Source organism: Mirounga angustirostris, unplaced genomic scaffold (genome assembly GCF_029215605.1).
Source record: "Mirounga angustirostris isolate CCGP_5_RB_7025 unplaced genomic scaffold, mMirAng1.0.hap1 SCAF_7, whole genome shotgun sequence".
NCBI classification, from domain to species: Eukaryota; Metazoa; Chordata; class Mammalia; order Carnivora; family Phocidae; genus Mirounga; species Mirounga angustirostris.
Window position 1 is genome coordinate 30106091 of NW_026991715.1, and position 20798 is coordinate 30126888.

General features: G+C 51.9%; 1 protein-coding gene across 1 annotated transcript in view; it reads left to right on the plus strand.

The window, feature by feature from the left end:
- SLC25A48 (solute carrier family 25 member 48) overlaps positions 1–20798 on the plus strand; it is a 40404-nt gene that overhangs the window by 5099 nt on the left and 14507 nt on the right. Inside the window, exons 2-4 of the mRNA XM_064595587.1 lie at positions 610–653; positions 5323–5394; positions 7383–7641. Of these exons, the coding sequence (XP_064451657.1) occupies positions 610–653; positions 5323–5394; positions 7383–7641 (375 nt within the window). The remainder of the gene's footprint in view (positions 1–609; positions 654–5322; positions 5395–7382; positions 7642–20798) is intronic.

Sequence of the window (20798 nt, forward strand, 5' to 3'; positions counted from 1 at the left end):
CCCTACTTTTGTATCTTTGGGGTAAATACCCAGTAGTGCAATTGCTGGATCATATGGTAGCTCTATTTTCAACTTTTTGAGGAACCTCCGTACAGTTTTCCAGAGTGCACACAGGTTTTTAATTGGTATGACACACAGTTTATTTTTTCTTTTGTGACTTGTGCTTTTGGTTTCATATCTAAGGATCTCTTGCCATTCTAGGATCAAGAAGTTTTCCCCTGTGTTTTAGTAAATGATTTTTATAGTTTCAGTGTTTCCATTAAGGTCTTTGGTCAATTTTGAGTTCATTTTTGTATATGATATGAGGTAAGGGGTCTAACTTCATTCTTAGGCATGCGGATACCCAGTTGTCCCAGCACCTTCACTGTCCTTTTTTGGGGGTGCTTGTTTCTAGAGGCAGAGCCCACATTTTACTTCATTTTCTATGCCTTCCCCAGTGCCTGGGCTGGTGCCTAGCACATTGCTGGGGGGTGGGAGGGCTCTGGGAACTGGGCATTGACTGAACGAGGGGATGTGAGTGCCCGAGCCGTCTGTCTTATCCCAGGAGCCAGCCGGTGCACGTGAGGAGTCCAGGGGCTCAGTGACCAGGTCGTCTTCTTTGATCAACAGGTGCAGCGAGCGTCATCGTCGGCCACCCTCTAGACACGGTCAAGGTACTGCGGCCATGTTTGCCATTACTTCTTGGAAAGCGGCCTGGAGTGAGTCTGCCTCCAGCAATATATCTGCTGTTTCTGATCCCAAGACAGTCTCCAGCCCAGGGCCGAGGTTCTGTGCCAACCCCGGAGGGTGCGGGCCTGGAGGACTGGTTTGGAATCATCCCTCTCCTCTCGTTACTTGGCAGCGAGCTTGTTTTTGTGAATGCCGCATTTCTGCCTCCAGGTTCTCAGGGGCTGTGGGGGAGGGCCAGGCAATGGAACGGATCCCCTGCCAGTCTCAGCAACTGAGGAACCGGGAACGGCTTCCGGCGTGAGGTGGCATCTGAGTCCAGAATTTAAGGTTGGGTTTCAGGTGGTGAAAAAAGATGTTCCAGGCTCAGAGAGCAGCAAGAGCTAAGGCACCAAGGTGGGGACGCTGTGTGGGGGTCATGCTTGGGAAAAGCCAGCATGGCTGGTTTGGCTGATGCATCAGGTTTCTGAAAGCAGCTATAGAGCAGAATCCAGGAAAGGTGGGTCAGCACTCAACCCTGGGAGGCCTTCACTATCAGATTAGGACTGCGGACTTGGGTTGGGAATGGGAAGCCATTATAACTCTGGGAAGCGCAGGAGGTATGAGGACTCAACAGGGCCATCTGGTGGGGGGGGGGGGGGGTCATCCACGCCCCTTGTTCTACAGATGGAGAAACTGGCCCAGGAAGGGGAAAGGGCTTGCCTGAGGTCATGCCAGGTGTTAAAGCATTGAGGAGTGAGGGAGTGAGGAGCTCTACGAAAGGACATTCTTTGACTCCACGCCCATCCCCGCCCCCTGTTCCCAGGAGTGAGCAGGACTACAGAGCCATACCCTGGGAGCACAGCTGGTCCCAAATAGTGCCTTCTCACCCCTGACTTGCACATTTCTATCTAAAGCTTTGCCTGGATCGTGCACTAAGAGGAACCGCTCAGGCTTTTCCCAAGTGGCTGCTATAGTCACTCCCCCCCCCCCCCCCCGTCTTCTTCCCTGTATGACAGTGGGCCCCTCCTAGGGCAGAGACGAGGCCTGCTTTCTTCTTGATGGGGGATCAGCCTATTTGTCTTAAATAGCTTAAGATCTTTCCTGGCTCTTTGTGTCCCCCGTATGGGCCCTGCTTTTTGCTCATACATCAAATGCATACTGGACACTTTCTGTGTGTAGATGGTATGGGGATAGCAAGGCATCAGTTGTAGACAAAGCAAATCCAATCCCTGCCCCTGTGGGCCTTCCAGCTATATTCCCAGCACAGGCAACCTCTGTGTCTCCCTGGTTAGAACATCCTTCCCTTACCCCCAGCTTGGCCAGGGGCTGATGGAGCTTGTTGGAGGTGCCCCCTCCCTGCACAGGCAAGTCTGGCCGCCTGAAAAGGCTGGAGTGCCCCTCCTTCTGTCCACTCTGCCCCTTGAGCCTCTGAGAGAGCCCTTCCTGATGCATCAAATCCAGTGTCTGCCCAGCCTGAGAAATTCCTCGCTCAGGGTACCAGCCTGGTGATGCCAGCCTTCATGGCTGGCCTGGGCCCAGCCCAGGGATGTGGCTCAGGGCCCTCGTTACTCCCCAAAACATGCTCCTTCCTTCCTTTCTTCTGGCTGACATTTTCTCTGGAGTCCCTACCTGAGAAAGGTCCGGGCAAGAGCTTTAGAGTTGGAATAATCTGGAGTGCGGTCTCAGCCTGCCTACCTACTCTCCTGTGACCAGGGTGCAGCATTTTACCTCCCCAAGCCTTGCTCTCCTCATCTGAAAAATGGGTAAAGAGCACCTCCCGACAGGGCTGCTGTGAAGATCGTCCCTGTGGCACTGAGCATAGAGCCATGAGTGAGCCATTCCTACCCTGATGAACACACATGCTTGTGTGTTGTGAGGGACTTGTGACTTGTCCAAGGTCCCAGGCCTTGCCTTGGGAAGAGCCGAGCTAAAAGCACCTGGGCTGCTAACCCAGGTCAGAGGCTCCTTCCCTGCCTATGGATGTCCCATCACTGGTGGGAGAGTCAGCCCTGGCTGCTTGGTGGCCGTGAAGCTGGGATCCGGATTCTCACCTGACTCTCTGCCCACATGGTGCATTTCAGGTGTATGCCTGATGCAGTGTGACCAGGGTTTCCTGATCAGGGCTCAGCCGCCTTTAGACCAGCTAGCGAACTGTAAGAGAACAGATATGCGTTGTGGTAAGCCGCTAAATTTGTCGTAATTTGTTACAGCAGCTATAGGACAACTAATACAAGAAGTCAGCTTTCTCCATCTGTAAAACGGGGACAGTACCCAGGCCGAGCGGCATTTGTGGGATTCTGTGAGATAAGTTCTGGAAGAGGCCCAGTACTTCCCCAAGAATGCAATTGTCACACACTAAATTCCAGCCCCTATTGTAAGGAGGCCCTGGAGGCGTGTGCTATGTGGCTGGCCTCCGTGGCAGCCTCCTCAAGTGTTCAGCATGGCTGGGGGGGCCGTTGCTCCATGGTTTTGAAACTCTTGTGTGATTTGGGTTTGACTCCTGGGTTGAGTTTCCTCATGTACGGTTTGCTTGAGTGACTCAGGCATTGGAGTTTTTCAGTGGAACTTGATCCTTCTTGGGGCCTCAACCTGTGGATTCAGTCCCCAGAGGCAGCCCTGTCAGCGCTGGGGCCAGTGGAGAGAGCATTCACCCCCATGCCAGCCTTAAATGGGGGAAGAGAGGGAGGCCTGTGCCCACGTCCCCTCGCCCATAATCTTGTCCAGGTTGGGGATACCCCACCCCAAGGTAGAGCTCTGTGGGTCTGCTCCACCGTGAAAGCCCACTTCTCATCTCGCTGCGCCTTCCCCCATGTCTTCACCTCCAGACAATTAAATACTGCATTTTCCCTCAAGCAGCCCACACTTCTGACCCCCAGGTCTGTTTTTCCCCATGGTACTTGTCATCATCAGACATAAATATTTGCTTGGGAATTGCCTATTTTTGACTCTTTTTTTCCTCATCCCCACTTGGTTCTAAGTTCCACGAGGCCAGGAAGTTGATTTCCTCTACTGCTGAATCTCCTGAGTGGAACAGTGGCTGTTGGAAAACAGGCCTTCAATCATACAGGTTGAATGAGTCAACCGCTACATTTCTTTGATTATGAAAGTAACACTTATAAAAACATATACCATTTACCTATCATGCCTGTGAGAGTGCTACAGATTTCCCATGGATATCTGGGTCTCTAACCCTGTTGAGATGAATGCCAATGAAGCTCTCAGCCATGCTATTAGCCAAGGTGGTTAGCTTGGGGTTGGGGGTCAGGGAGGGAGAATGTGGAATTTTTTTATTCAGAAAATTTATTCTCCTATTGTGTACTTAAAATTATTTTTAAATTACGTAAATTGAACATAATGAAAGTGACCCCTGTCTGTCATAGGAAAGTTGGAAATGAACCACCATTCAGTGTAGAAAAACATCGCCCGTGATTTTCACCTCAGAGACCAACACTTTTATGATGTGTGTTCTGCCAGAGTCTTCGCTCCTTGTCTACACACTAAGCTCAGGCTGTTGGCATGACGTGTTAGTCTGCACCCTGGGTCTTAGTCCTCACGGGACCCTGGTTCGAGGGGGTAGGGTCCAGTCACCCCTTCTGTGGTTCTCAGAGTTCCTTCTTACCAGATTCAGGGGGGGGTGCCCTGGCACTTTTGTGAGGCTCCTCAGACCCTCTGTGGCTGTCTGCCGTCTGTTACCAGAGCCAGCCTCCATTAGGGGACACATGTCTTCCCCTCCAGCCCCTCATTTAGCCAGTGCAAAGGGGACATATGCCAGGGCCATGCTCAGCGTGGGGACAAGAAGGAAATATGAGACAGCCCTGCCATAGAGAGGGGGCCCAAATAAACCCAAAGTAAACAGACAGAGAGATAACGCCATTGCAACATTGAAGCTCAGCCCCCAGAGATAAGCAGGACCTGGAGGAAGAGCCTTCTGGGGGAAGGAAGAGCCAGTGGAGAGCTCAGGCAGGGAGGGGGAGGGGGAAGGCGAGGCCAGGGACTGGGGGATGTGCCACATGGTAGGCACAGAGGGCAGGGCCATGGAGGAAGGGGCACGCAGGGGTGAGAGGCAGGCTCGGTGTCTACCCAGGCCTCTTTGACACTGGTAGAGAGTGAGGGGTTTACTCTGAGTCTGATGGGAAGCCACCAGTGAGCTGTAAATAGCGATTCGCTGTTGTCAGAAATGATCAGTGTGACTGTTGTGTAGACGCAGGCCAGGGACTGAGAGGGAAGCAGGAGGCCAGTGGCGAAAATAGCCCACCGTCCAGGTAAGAGATGAAGGGGCTCTGGAGCCACGAAGGGAATCCTTAGGATGGCAGAGTGATGGGCAGCAGATGGGGCAGAGCCCCGGAGTAGTGCTTGTACTCAAGAGACAGGGGTCACATGTCCCCCAACAAGCATCATTTTTGAACAACAAATGGACTTTTGTTCTTCTCTCAGACCAAGACAACTTCTGCCACACTCAGCAAGGCTGGAATGGGACACTGAAGGAGGCAGTGTGGGCAGAGGACAGAGCACCAGCCTGGAGGGGACAGAAAGCCAGCCCTCCTTACTGGCTCGGTCGCTTTGGGCAGGGCCTTCCCCTCTCTGGGCCTCAGTGCCACAAGCCTAGCATCTCTGGGGCAGTGAGGGCGTGAATCATCTCGGCCTGGGCCCTCACCTCCTTGCATCTCTCCGCAGACTCGCCTGCAGGCCGGCACCAACTATGGAAGCACCCTCAGCTGCATCCGCACAGTGTATAGGAGGGAGAGTGTAAGTGCCTCTGGGGTGGGCGCTGGAGCAGTACCCCTCCGGGACTCCTGCAGAAGGCTCGAAGCCTGCCCGGGGCCTGGGCGCCGTGGCCATAGCCCCAACCCCAGCCCGTCAGGCCGGAGGCCTGTTCATTCCTGCTCATCACATTTGGCTCGGTTTTGCCTCCTGTCTCCTCATCTCACACCACACCTCAAATATTGTGTGTCACCCAAACTTAACCCTGCCATCTTGTGCACTGTTACTGGGGGGGAAAACTGATTTTGTGGAACCTCTCTGGAGAAATTCTGAGGAATCTAGAATCACAGAGTGGAAAATTCCTGCAGAAACAAGGGGACCTGTCAGTTTTCACAGCCAGAGTCGAGGCCGGTAAGCCGTGCGCTCACAGGCTTCCCTTCATCCAGGGTGGCTTTGAGCCAGGCACTTGGGATTCCAGATGCCCAGAGCTGGCTTGTCCCTCAGGTTGCTGAAAACCAGGGGACCCAAGGTTTTCCTTTCCAAAGAGGAAAACCTGAGTAATATTTTGTGGAAGATGTATCAGGTGCCCTTCTTAAGAATGAGGATATGCTTTCGGAAGACTTTCTAAGGCCCTGCCTTGGGGAATTTAAAATACATTTTCTAATTAATGATGAAATGACTTGACAATTTAAAGAAATGGTCAATAGCAGCCCTGGGCTTTGCCTTGAGTCCCTGGAAATGTGGCCCCGTTGTCGACCACCGTCTCCACAGCCTCCATCCTAGCGACTACCCTGGGGTTCAGGAGCCTCCTGCCTGCTCCTGGACTTTTTCCTCAGAGGTGTGTTTTGTGTCAGGGCATTGCTCGAACTCTCTTGCTGGGCTGCTTTACAATGGACTGCAAACTTGGTTCAAGCTGCGCAGGGTGATGTGTGATTCCCCAGTTCTCTGAGAGGTGGCCATTGATTCTGTCCACAGTGCCTGCCAGCCACAGTCCCAACCCCGGGGCGTTTTGTGGGGACTGTGGGCATTCCTTGGAGACACAGCCCCTCAGGGCTAAGTGGTGTCCCCACGTTATCTGAGGGAGCTTGTTTTGGAAGAAGAACCTGAGGTGGGGTGTGTGTGTGTGTGTGTGTGTGTTTGCGAGGTGTCCTAGCTCTGGCAAATAGGATGCACAGACCCAGGTTTGTGTGCAGCCTGCAGTTGGGACAACAGCTTCCTGGTACTTTTTCATTTTTGGCACAGGGCTGAAAGTGAATGCTGCCCTGACTCCTCCAAGGGCCTGTGGAATATTCCAGATCTCAGAGGAGTGTCTGTGATGTTCCCCCGAGAGTGCAGTGTGGAAAGGACCCTCTCCTCTCAGCCTCCAGCACCCTCTGCTGTGGTCTCTGCTTATGTGTAGAAGAAGCCTCTTGGTGCTGTCCTTGTGGGAGCTCCCCTTCCCTTAGACCCTCACCACACACTTAGCACGTTGAATTTTCATCACCTGTCAGTTTATCTGCCCCCTCTCCCCCGAGTGTGGGTTCAGTGAGGGCAGCGAGTATTTCGTTCTTACAGTTGTCCCCCAGGGCCTGGCACATGGCAAGTGCCTTAGAGAATGCTTTTGGTTGAGTGGCAAATGAGGAGGGTATGGGGTGCCCCGCAAGTCCACTACCCACGAGGGCTCCATGCAGCCTGGTATCTTTCCAGCCCAACAACGCTGCCACTCTGCTGGCAAAAATGGGTTCCAGGCCCAGGGCACCCTGACTCAGGAAACAAAACTGCCTACAGAAGCGGGTTCTGCCCCGGGCCAGAATATGCCCTGCCCGGGAATGGAGAGCGACTCCTCACCCACCTGGTCCCCGCCGTCAATCACCTCAGCATCCTTTTTTTATTCTTGTCGCTGACATAATGATTTATTTTTCCCGTGGTGTCACCTCACCAGCCTGCAGCCTTCAAGAGGGCAGGGTCTGTGCCCAGGACCACACGGGGAGCCTGGCGCCTGGCCTGCAGACGGCCCTGGGCCCTCATGCTCCTGCCCCCTGGTTTTCCCACAGGTGTTTGGCTTCTTCAAGGGCATGTCTTTTCCCCTTGCCAGCATCGCTGTCTATAACTCGGTGGTGTTTGGGGTCTTCAGTAACACGCAGAGGTTCCTCAGCCAGCACCACGCCAGGGAGTCCGAGGCCAGCCGGTCCCGCACCCTGTCGGACCTTCTCCTGGCCAGCATGGTGGCCGGTGTGGTCTCTGTCAGCCTGGGGACGCCCGTGGACCTCATCAAGATCCGGCTGCAGATGCAAACACAGCCATTTCAGGAAGGTAAGAGTAGGGGAGGGGGCCTGGCGTCTGGGCACCTGTGGCCCTTTCCTGGTCCGCCAGATCTGGGATGTGGTTGCTAATCTCCTTTTCGTTGAGCAGAGCATCTGCATTGTCATGTAAGAGTCTGCAGTTAGCATTTTGATCTATAGTAGACACTGTCATTAATTATCAATTCCGTGCCAGGCACCTGCTTAGAGCTCTGGGTACGTTCTCTTAATTTGTCTTCCTAACAGTTCTGTAAGGTAGGTGCTGTTACAGTTTTCGTCTTACAGAGGAGAAAGCTGAGGCTCCCAGAGGTGAAGACACTTAGACAGGGCCACATAGGCACTGAATGACTGGTAGGTGAGGACCAGCGACATCATTAGCAGTGTCCAGCACAGAAGGAAAACGGGGGATTCCTTGTTCAAAATTTAAGAATTTTAGAAGAGCAACCCAGAACATTAAATCAGGCCCGGGGCCCTGAGGGACTCAGAGGTCTCAAAGCCACACCTGTCCCCATCCCCAACACCAGGGAGTGCCGCCACGAGGCCTCACCCCTGCACCACCCGAGGCAGGGGGAAGGGGTCGCTCCTCTTCCCCTCCTCGACGTTCTGGTTTGAGCTTCATTTCTCGGTGTGCTAGACAGCCCTCCTGCCCCATTGCCGAGTCTGTTACTTCCTCCCGCCCGAGAAAGGAATGTGTGTGTCTTTGCTGTGCTTTGGATAAAGGAGGATGGAAAGAATGGGAAGGCACTTGCTGTGCAGAGTAGAAAGTACCAGCTCTCGAGGAAAGATGAGCTCGGGTCTTAGACAGATTTCAGTATCTCCAGGTTTGGTTCTTGGCTCTGATGCCACTCTGTCTCTTCAGGCAAGATTCTGCTCCTGCCCGGGCCACTGTCTCCTTCCTGCATAATGGAAGGGCTGGATTTGTGGTCCTTCCTGACACCCCAGATATCTGATCTGGGCTGACAGCTCTCCTGGATAAGACCCCTCTCCCTGGCAGCCTTCTGAATGGCCTGCATGTGAGCCCTCTGCCACAGAGGCTGGGCTCAGCTGGGCTCCACAGCCAGAGCCCCGATAGTGCACTCGGGAGCATTGTCCAGCCCAGCCGCTGTCCTGCACCCAGTCCCGGTGCCTTGATTCAGTCTGCACATCTTGCCCAGCCCAGGAGGTATCCAGGACAAGACTGCACATCCCCTGAGCATGATGCTGGTATCCTCACTGGGGCCCATGGAGAGCCTGGGACCAGCTGTCCTAAGAAGTTGGGTCATGCCTGGGGGAGGCTCAGTGCCCGTGGGCCCCTGGTCACTGTCGGCATGTGGGGTGATACAGGACCACAGCAGGCTGGCTCATCCTGAGGGTTGCAGCCTACCCTCCTTGGGGCCATTCAGAGAGATACAGGGCAAGGGGAGCCCACCTCCATCTACTTGACCTACTGAGCCATGCCTTGGTACAGTTTAGTTTCAGCAAAGGGTGGCGTCTCACAGAAGCGTTTGAAGCTCGCCGATCTGGTCCTGTCCCAGAGACAAAAGCAAACATGTTGAGGAATGAAGGGCATCGTGAGCAGATTGAGAACCAGGAGGCCTGGCCCCCAGGTTGGCATTGGGCTCTCTCAGAACAGCTTGTGTCAGTCCCAGGGGCAGAGGAAACCTCTCTCCCTAAGTCTTCAAACTCGTTGGGTCCAGATGTTGGCAGAATTACCAGTGATGGGTCTCCTCTGCTCCTGGGGGCAGACCTGCCTCCTTCACAACTTGGGCACTTTGACCCGGGAAGGGGAGGAGGAAGGGGAAGAGGAGGGGTGAGGCGTGCATTTCTCTATTGGGCGAGGGGAGGCACAGCCAGCCTGGACACCAGGGAGCTGTTTCTGGAAAAATGCCTTCCTTAGAAACACCTGGGACACTTGGAAGCAAATGAATTGATTCCATCCTCTGTCCTGTCCTCCTCCACCCCTCCCTTCCCTGCAGAGGGTGCTAGAATGGTAACTAACTCGGCAAGCCAAGGCCTGAACTACAAGGGATGCTGAGGCTAGGCGAGAAGCCTCTGGAGCTTGGAGGAAGGATGGGAGGCAGTCAAGGAATGGGCAGACCCAAGAAGGTTCCCAAAGCTGGGTGTGCAGGGGCAGCCAGTTTTAGGGACGGAAGCAGCCCCCATCAGCAGCTGCTAAAGCTGCCAAGACACTCACCGTATGCCTGATACCGTGTGTGCCCCGTTTACTTAACACCCACCATAGTACTGTGAGGTCCATATGTCCATATGGCTGCTAGCCCTGTTCATTTACCCAACATGCTACGTATGCACCTGCTATGTTCCAGACACAGAGCTAGGAGCTAGGGACGTAGCACTGAACAAGAGTCTACATCCTAATCCTCCTGTCATGTTCTTTCCAGCAGACAGGAATTGGGCCACTCCAAATGTGGTGGTGGGGAGGGAGCAGGACAGGCTGGGGGTCAGGAAGGGCTTTGAGGCAGGTAGTAGGAGGGTAGAGGGATCGGTGCAGATCAGGGCTGTGCACCTGGTCAGGGACGCATTGAGGGTTATCCCTGCCTGCTCGCCAGGGCCGCGAGAGCCCGAGGTGTAGCTCTCCGCGGCTTGAGGTTGTCAGCTCATTGTTGTGCCAGAAGGAAACCTGTTCGCTTTAGTCGATCCCTTGAGGCAGCGACAGAAAGTGAGCATGTGTTTACTCTGTCCTTTTCAGTGTGCCAGGAAACTGGCCTTGTGTGAACCCCGAGAAGGCTCTCAATGGGAAGCCAAGGGAGGTTCCTGCAGGCCAATGTTTCTGAGCCCTGCAAAGTTCCAGGTCATTAGCACCTGGGCCTGGGGACTTAGCAGGCAGTGCAGAGACAAAGGAGACAGGCAGCTTACCTGAGCAAGTGCAGGCAGGGTAGAAACCGAGATTGGAGGGTCTGTCTGAGCCGTGCTCCTCAAGCCTCTGATCTGGGCGAAGCCAGGTCCCAGCAGGGGGGGTGGGGGCAGAGTAACCAGTATTTACTGAGCCCTTCTCCTGCGCCAGGGCCTAGTCTAAGAGCTCTGCAAGTGTTTTATCTTTCTATCAACCCAATTCCTAGAGGTTAACAAAGGGGAGCCTGAGGCCTCAGCAGCTTCTGTAGCTGGCCTTGGGTCACTCTCCTAGTAGGAGGTGGAGCTAGGATGCAGCCCCAGGCATTCTGACTCAGGGCCCACTGATGCTCTGTTGCTGTTTCTGCCCTGGGATTTTGTGGAAGCTGAGAAGACAGCAGCTTTGATAACACCTGGGCCTTTGCACAGACTCATCACAAATCTAGCTTCAAACTTGAGGGAGGAAGCGGGCTGGGAGCATGTCTCCAAAATAACATTGCTCAAGTAATGGGCACAGCTCATGGATTCCCAGGGATGGGTCTGAATTCCGTGGCTTTGGGCCGCCCCTCTCTGCCTGGCCCACCGTTCCTCACCTCCCACCCCAGCTGCTTGCGGGAAGGTCCTTGGTGGCTGGGCAGGATCGCTACTGGGGCTGGAGCAGGGCAGGCAGGCAGTGCTTTCTGCCAGGAATCTCCCCAGGAAGGGAGGAGGATGCGGTTTCCTTCTACTTGTACCTCAGAGACCCTCTAGGCCAGAGATGGAATCTCAAAGACTCACTGGGACCAGGGAGGTAACATAAGCGAGCAGAGGTGCCTGGAAAAAGGTACCCTCTTCCATTTATCTTGACACCCACAGCCTTGCTAACCCATGTTTCATTTTTCCTCTTTTGATCGAAACTGGACACAGAACATCTTTCACTTTCCGTATCACTCTGCTGTTACAAAAGCAGCAACTCCAGCCCGTGTCCACTCTGGTGCAGGGGAGTAATAGGGAGTGGTGGGGACTGTGGCAAGCCCACATCCTGTCCGAGGGGTGCCTTCGACTCTGTTCCAGCTCATGTTTGCCACATGGCCGGGATTGGAAATTGCCAGATAATTTAATTAAGAACAAAAGCAGATGCAAACACCACACCATGAAGCCCAAAGCAGTGCGTGGGCGGGTAGTGTGGGGCTGGTCCTGGCTGCGAACTTGTGGTCTCGGTCCTGGGTCAGGCCTGCTCTGCAGGGTGATTGTGCTGAGATGGGCATTTCCAGGCAGCCTCGGGCCAGGCATGTGGTTTGTGGCCTTACCCCAGAACGGCCTGACCACTTCCTGGGTGGAGGTGATGGGCTGTGAGGGACTGCGCCCGTATACTGTGCAGGGGGCTGGAGGCCTCTGGCATCTTCCTTTGGGACATGTGACAGGGAGAATGGAGGCCGCATTGAGGTAAGAGGTGAGCTTACCTGAAGGCTTGCAAATATAAAGCCACTGAGCTCATCCTGATAATCTATTAATGGTGACCAGTCGTTGAAAATGTACACAAGCTAGAACATTCAATGTGTAGGGAGAAAATGTCCATCCACCCAAATCCAGTCACTGTTAATACATTAATGTGTTTCCTTTTCCTTTTCTAAATACATAGATTAAATATGTTAAGAAGTTGTACTCAGACAGTTTCATGTCCTCTTTTTAACTCAGTTTTATAACACACATCTTCCATAATGTTATGGCATTATGAAAATGGCATTTAAAATTATTGGCAAGAGACGACTAATATTCAAAATAGACGTGCAGTATTCCATCACCGTGCCTGTGTGCGCACACACGTATCGAGAGGGATGATACAGTGTGGCAAAAATTCAGTTTCTGGAGTTAGGCTACCTGCTTCTGGTCCTCCCTCCACCACAACCTGGGAACTCTAGATAATTCCCCTCACGTCACCAAGCCTCCGTTGACTCATCTGCAAACCTGCCGTCGTCACAGTAGCTCCCTGTAACTGGGAGAGAACAGGATGACAGACTGCACGTGACGATCCGAGCATCGTGCCTGGCACCCCGCACACCTAAAATAAATGTTTGCTGTACTACACTTAGGTCGCCACCTTCCTAGTGAGGGACATTGACATTGTTGCTGGTTCGTCCTCTTTTAAACATAGTGATGTGATCGGGAAATCTGTCCATACGGAGTTGCCCTCCTTGTAGGATTATTTCCCTAAATATGTGGGCTCTTTGCTTCATGAATGAGTCAAAGGGTCTGGTCATTTTTAAGATTCTTGGCCCATACTGTGAAATTGTTATACAGAAGGGTTTTTTTTTTTTGTTTTTTTTTTTTTTAACCACATTCCATCAGCAGTTGCTGAAGTTGGGAGGGAAGTTCCATGTGGCCCCCACTGGGGTTGCATACTAAACAGCAGTTAGCCCTCATGAAAACTGTTGCAACTTCACGGAGGTTGCTCCTGGCGCCCCTGCTTGGCAGCAAAGAGAGGCTGGCCTGGGTTCAGTTGGCTGTGGCCTGCACTATAAGGCACCGGTGGAAAAACCCTCCCTCTGGAAGTCATCCTCGCCCTTTGTGTGGGCATGAGCCTCCCTGGGTGCCCCGCTGGGCCCGAACTGGAATTCAGGGCTGTGGTCCTGGAGGCGGGCAGTCCCTCCACTGCCCGGGCCAAGTCACATCCCGGAGGCCGATGGCCAGTGACACTTACTTCTCCCCAGTCTGGGAGCTTTTGGTCTGTGTTTTCATGGAGAGCCTCATTAATGTGCAAATCACAAAGGCCTCAACACCCCGGGAGGGCAGAGTTTGGGAACTGGAGGAGAACTCAGCATTAACTCTGTGCCGACCGACCGTCCTATGACTGCACCAGGCCCCGTTGGAGACAGAGTGCTGAGTGTGCCACCTGTTGGGACTCACTCTCTGGCTCCTTCATTCACAAGCCTTTCCCGAGCTCTTGCTCGGAGCCAAGCAGAGTAGATAAATCAGAGGTATCAGGCACACAGCCCCTGCCTTCAGGGAGCGCACAGTCTGGTGGGGAATCAAACGTGTAGCAGAATGAGAAGGGCCTGTGGAAGGCTCTGGAACCTCAGAGTCTGGCTCTGCAGGTCAGGAAGGCTCCAGAGAGGAAGCGGCCACTGATGGGGTGTTGGAATACTGGCTGGGCTTTGGAGATGGGCACGTGGGAATGGAGCGATGTTTCGGACTGAGGAGCACTGTAGGCACAGGGTCGGAGTTCTGACTACAGTGCGGGGAGGGGAAGGTGCAGGGGGAGTTGTGAAGAGCTTGGATTTCTTAGCTGAGGGTGGGCTTAGGTGGCCTTTCAGCAGACAGTGAGGCATCTTGGGCAGCAGAATGACCCGAGCAGAGCTATGTGGGAGGAAGGTGGTTCCTTCAGGAGAGGTAGAAGGGGTGGGGAAAGTAGAGGTGGCGGGTTGATTTTGGGGGCGCTGCCGCAGACCAGGTGAGAAACGGGAACAGGGGCCCCAGGGCCTTGGGCTTTGGGAATGGAGGGGGTGGCTGATTGGAGGTATCGGTGGTGGAGAATCAGTGGGGCCAAGCAGGAGAGAGGGCATTGTCTGAGATGGCCCAGGACTGCACAGTTGGGTGACTGTGAGGGAGGAGTCCCTCCCCACCCCCCCTAGCCCCCCCAGGGAATGAAATGACAGGTGAAGTGTGTGAGGCAACACTTGGTGTGGGGCACGTGATCCATACACACTTGTTGTCAGTGCGGCTGTTTTGGAGCCTGGCAGGAGGGCAGGCTTGAGCGAGAATATGCCGAGTCTGGCTTGGTTTGTGTGCCAGGTGTCGCCGCTGGAATATCAGGGCTGGAAGAGGAGTCTGGGCTGTGACAGAGAAGGGACAGCTGAGGCCATGAGTGAGGTGCACATGCAGGTGAGCTGCAGAAAGGAAGAGGTGGAGATGAAGGGGAAGACTCAGGAAGGACTCGGGGAGGAGCTCCCGCAGCACCAGCAGCCGTGGTCCTGGCTGATCCCATGCCATGTGAACTGTGCTAACGCATGCCTGCCATTGCTGGGTAAAAGAGGTGCCGTCATTCTCTTTCTCTTCCAGATGGGGAACCTGAAGCTCAGGTTGGGTTTCGGGTCCGTGCTCCCTCAGGTGGGACTCACTGCAACCGGGCATGGCCCCGGGCCGTCCACCTCCACTGCCCCCGCAGGCAGAGTCCTGGGAAACTCTTGTCACCAAAGTAGGCAAAAGGGAATCAAGAGGGGAGAATGAATGGCTGAATTGGGAGGTGACACTAGGGACAGAGAGCAAGGGCTGGGGCAGGAAAAACCTTTTGTTTCTGGGCCGGGAGAGGAGAACAAAACAGACAGTTCAGAGAGAATGTTGAGGGCAGGAGGAAGGAGGTTGGGAGAGCCCTTATCACAAGGCCTGGCACTAGCGTGTTCAAGATGACCTGAACAGAATGAAGGGGACAGAGTGTGGCCAGGATTTGAGGAGAAGGTCCTAATTTCTGAGCATGCCTAGGCAAGATAAATAGGGCTGGAATGGTAACATCAGAGAGGGCCACAGGAGGGGTGGACCTGGCTGAACGAGATCATCAGCCACACACCAGAACACAAAGGCCGTCTGAGCCCAAGGATCCACATGATGACAAAGTGCGGTGAAACCATTTCTCTGATTTTTCTGAATCTTCAGCAGTGTCTGGCTGGGAAGGTCGCCAACTGTGCCTCAGAGGCCCTCACCACATCAGTTTGTCTCTTTGGCAACATAGTTTTATTGCTACCATAAAGATATGTGGCTGCCAAGAAAAACACTCTTCTTTAGGCAGGTTGGCCTTGGGGAGGAGCAGGCTTCTGATACAGCAGATTTTTCAAGACTTTCCCATTGCAGGACAAGAATAACTGATGCTAAGCTCCCTGAATGTTGCTCCATTTAACTCCTGAAGAAGAGAGTCTGTGTGGGGGGACAGGAGGAATCCTTGGAGCATGACAAGGGACTGGAGACAAGCCAGGACCATACAGCCTGAACCTTCTTGTCAAGTAGGCTGTGGGCTGCCAATAGGAAGTGAGGGCTGGAGCCATAGCAGCCCAAAAGTGAAGGGAGGAAATTTGTGAAGAGGCCAGGCATTGAGCCATGTAGTTCAAGAGGAGTCCCTGAATTCTGGATGGTTTGGCTGAATCTTTCCCAAACTGTGGTCCCACACAGCTAGCAGAAATGAATGACGGTGCATACAGTGTAACACACCATTGTGAGGTTACATACGTGGGTGACACATCCATTTGGTCTTTCAATCAACTGATGAGGGCAGGTATTGTCCTGATTTGGGGACTCAGCACTAGTATTGGTAATTGTTGGCCCTGTGTGGGCATCCACAGCCTTCCACAGTAGGCTTGGCTGCAGGCAGTTTTAGCACTTCCGGAATCTGGAGTCATATCAGGATAGGGATAATAAAAATAGGAATGACTGTTTGCCTCAAGTAAAGTACATTTGCCAACATTGTCACTCAATTTTCACAAAAGCCAAAAGAGGTGGCAGGCTATTTATTCTTCCCCTTTTGTAAGTGGTGGAGGAAACCGAGGGCCAGCGTGGTGGAGTCTCTTGTACCAGGTTGAACAGTAAATAGAAAATGAGCAGCAAAGCGAACCCCAGCTGCTTCTAATCCAGGGCTCTTTCTGCTAAACCATTTGCCTATGATGATTCCTTCAGATCATAAGGAAACTGCTGGATTCTTTGGAAATAGGAACTGGGCAAGAGCTTCCTGGTTGGTAATTTTCTGAGGAAGCTCCACTTAGAGGGAACTGAGAGCAGTTTGACCAACCTGCTCAAACCCAAATCACAGAGCTTCCATGGCATTTTGGAATAGCGCGGTAGCTGGGACCATGATTTAGGAGTTGCTTTTAGGATCTGCAGCCTCTGGCACAAGGACCAGATAGGACCAAGCCTGGAAGAATGCCAGGCATGGGAGGGAACCTTTGGGAGGCCCAAGTCCTGAGAGCTAACCAGTCAGATGCTCACGTATTTATTGAATGGATGTTGAGGCACATACGGGACATGGTGTCAGGCGCAGGGTCCCAGTACTCTGGGAAAAGCCACAGTGTGTTACTCATGTCATCAGGAAACTCACTGCATGGATTAGGGTAAAACAACATGCTCAGAAAACAATAGCATCCAGAACAGACCTTATAAAAGGGGTAGAGCCTCTGGCATGGGCTGGTGGGGGGGGGTCCCAGGTTTTCCTAAGAAAACCTTTTAAATACATTAAATGGGGTCCAACCCATATAATAGCAGCTGTACATTAAGTGCCTTTGGATTAAGAAACCTCATACGGTAAGAAGTTACTATAGATAATTAGTATATTTAAGTAAATTTTTGTTGTGTTCCCCACAATAGCACCTACACATAGGAGAAAAATGGTCACACGTGTATGTGAGTTACTTTAGGAGTCCTGTGAATCTGTAATGCCTGCCAGTTTGTGGGTCCCTTGAAATAAGTCCATGCTCCCAACTTCGATTTGACAGCCCACTGGCCTAGAAGTATTTGAGCACAGAAAACATGGTAACCCTGCACATCACTGACTGGGGACGTGCAGGACCTCATCTGTGGATGGCTTAGTTATTAAGGATTTTCTGTAGAAAGTGACCTGTTGAGAAGTAATGCTGTGTTTTCATTCCACGTCTGACTATACATACACAGGAGAAGTCTCGTGGCACTCTCCCTTCTAAAAAGTGGCCAGGCCTTTGTGTTTCTGAGGGCCGGCCCCCTCTCAGTGCAGTGGATCAGTGACCAGCCATTGTGTTTCGGCTGACTTTCCTGTTTCCACAGTTATGGCCCATTGAAGAAATTGAACAGCAATATCTGAGAAAGGAAAGAGATGAGACTTCTCCATGCTTGTATCTGGGAAGGGCCCAGCAGTATGCTGTGGCTATACCCCTGGCTTCTGAGAGGCCAATCTGTGGGGACCCAGCCTGCATCTAGGCTGGTTCAGCCCCTCTGAAGTGGAATAACTCCCAAGACGTGGCTGTGTGGGTACCTGTTAGGATTGGCCAAACCTGGAAACTCCTACGCCCTACAGAGGCACCTGCCTCCAGAGGGACCTCCTCCTTGCTCAGGCAGGGGCCAGTGAGCAAGATACCTTCCCCTGGTGCAGAGCAGTGAAGTCAAACAGCCACACCATGTAGTCTAAGGAATGATGGTCCCCAGCTCCTGTGCCTCCTGCCTCCCAGCAGCACGGACCAGGTAGGCCAGCTGGTCGAGGTGAGGGAGCTTGGAGGAGGGGGGGGGGGTTAGAACTGTGTAGGCTCTCCTCTGCTCCTGGATGAAGATTAGGAGCTGGGTAGGGGCCAATTTCATTGACTCTGAGCATCCTGCCTGTCTTGATATAGGGGGCTTGAATTGGTCCTAGCTGAATTTGGGAAAACAAACAAAACCACATGCATCTTGAGTGTTTCAGGTTTTTAATCCATACGTATCATAGGAAAAGGTATAGGGTCTTCATTTAGAGTACAGAAAAAAGTGGTGTCAATAGCAAAGCCTCATGATGAAAAATCAAAATTTGATTCGTAATTTAATCCTCATTTTAGGACAAAAAATTCTAATTAGAGAAACTAAATTCATTTTGTGCCAGAAGAAAATATGCCCTATATGAATCCCTTTACATGCACGTGTATACTTCCAAGCCAAGCCCTGAAGGTTCAGGAACAACAGGCTGAGAGCTGGTGGTTCAGTGTGAGCAGAGTACTCACCCAGCACCTCACCACCTTCCTTGGGTTCCTTGCACAAACAACATGCAGATCCATGGATTTCAGTTGGATGGGAGTTGTGCCTATTTCCAAAAGCTGCTTGCCGGCAACCTCCCAAGTCCATTTTTAAAGGTCACCAAAGTTTGTTTTAAACAGCTAGAGTTACCAAGAACTCTGATTCAGCCCTTCTCTAAGTGGAGCTGCCAAGCCACGCCTCCCCAGGCCCTGTCTCCCATACCCCGCCTCCTGCCGCCCCACGTTGCCCAAGCCGTACCTCCCTGGGCCACGCCTCCTAAGCCGTGCCTCCCCGGGGCCACGCCTCTCAGGCCACGCCTCCCCAGGCCCTGTTTCCCAAGCCATGTTCCCCGGGCCACGCCTCCTAAGCTGAGCCTCTCAGGCCACGCCTCCCCCCCCCTCCAGCCCCAGCTCTCTGGGCCACGCCTCCTGGGCCACGCCTTCCAAACCGCACCTCCCGCCTCCGGGGCCCAGCCTCGGGGCATGTCTTGGTTGGAGCAACTGATAAGAGTTGCCGCTGTTTTCTGCTTTGTGGTCCCATTTGAATCGCCCGGGGCCACTGTTGCTAATGCAGGTGGGCCCGTAACGACCATCGACCAGTTGAAAGATTTGCTTCTCACTGAGTGACACATCACTGATGTCGCAGAGTTCTTATACCTTGAAAGGCAAGCAGGAGAGGGTAGGTAGGCTTGGAATCTTCGCTGTGTCTTAGTGGGCTGTGACCAAAACAGGTTGCCTCAAGAATAAGACGTCATTGGGTGCCTGGGTGGCTCAGATGGTTGGGCGTCTGCCTTCGGCTCAGGTCATGATCCCAGGGTCCTGGGATCGAGTCCCGCATCGGGCTCCCTGCTCCTTGGGAGCCTGTTTCTCCCTCTGTTTCTCTCTCTCTCTCTGTCTCTCATGAATAAATAAATAAAATCTTTAAAAAAAAGAAAAAAAAAAGAATAAGACGTCATTTTCTCAGTAGGGTGTGGTGACCCAGGTGCGTGCAGTTGTCAGAACTCTTCAACTGTACACGTACAAGCTACACCTCTTATTGAATGCAAATTATATCTAAATTAAAAAGAAAGCTAATAAAAACTAGGATAGGAGGCCGGAGAAGAAGACCAGGGGCTCCTGAGCGTCATTAGTCCTCATGGGAGGAGAGGTGAGAACAGGGAGGAAGTCCGGCCAAGAATGCATCATCTCAGTGTGATAACGAGGAAACATCAAACAAACCCCAAATGAGAAAGGTTTTATTCATAAGGAGGGAGGCAGCATACTCATAAAAAAAAATGTTGGTGTCATTAATAACAAACAAAAAAGCTGTAGAAATGCTCTAGATTAAAGGAAGCTAGGGGCACCTGGCTGGCTCAGTCGTTGGAGTGTGTGACTCTTGATCTTGGGGTCGTGAGTTCTAGCCCCACATCGGGTATAGAGCTTACTAAAAACAAAAATAAATAAAGGAAGCTGAAGAATTGTGACAACTGAATGCAGAAACTGGCTAGACTAGATTCTGCACTCCTGAGGGGAGGAATGCCATACAGGTCAGTATGAGATCAAGTGATAATTTGAGTATAGACAGTACATTAGGTAAAGTTATTGTTAATGTAGATTATGAAACTGATAACTACTCTGACAGGTAAGGCAATATCCCTATTCTTAGGCAACACTTACTGAAGCATTTAGGAGTAAAGGACCATTTGGTATCTAACCCTGAAATGGTTCAGAGAATAATAATATGTATGTACATGTGAAAAAAATATGCATTGTGTGTACAGAAGAATTTTCTTATTGCTTACCTTGGGAAAAAAGGTTAAAAAAAACCCCAAAGCACAAGTTTGGGTCTTGTTGACATGGCCGGTTCAAAGTTTGTCAAATATTTTTCCAACATTGGCACCTCCAAACAAGGAAGATTTTTATCAGATACTTTCCTATCAGTAACTCCTGAAAGCTACATCATACCCATAGCTGATTCATGAAACCCTTGATTCCGGGTCAGGTCACTGTTACCTGGAGATGAACATAGCCCAGGCAAAGTTTATGCACTCGGACAGGGGCATCTGTTCAGTGAGAAGGGAGGGGAGAGAGAGAGAGTGCACACAAACCATAAAGCAAATGAGGTAAAATGTTAACAATAGATGAATCTGGGGAAAGGATATATAAAGGTGTTGTTTGTATAATTTCTCTTTCTTGCCCTTTTTTTGCAAATCGAAAATTATTTCCAAATAAGTGTGTATGTGTGTGCGTGCTTTAACACTGGGGATGAGGGAGCTAGAAGGAGTTCCAGGGGCTTTGTGTCCAGAAGGAACTGGCTGCCAGTTAGATTCATGTCAGTATTCCGGAGGATGCCAGTCCCCATGACAATTATATTGCTCTAACAGCCATAAATGGATAATTCTCAAGCAATAAAAACTAGATTGCTTATGTAACAAACCTGGTAGAATATGAGAGAAGTTCCTTATTGCTTATCCTGGGAAGAAAAGGAAAAAAAAAAAAAGTACAGGTTTTTTGTTGACAGGGCATCTTGAAGATTGGGCAAGTATTTTTTTCAACATCTATACCTCTACCCAAGCAGAATATTATCAGGACACTCTCCTTCAATCAGTAACTTCTGAGAGCTACATCATACCCGTAGTTGATTCATGAAAACCTTGACTCCTGGGTCAGGTCACTG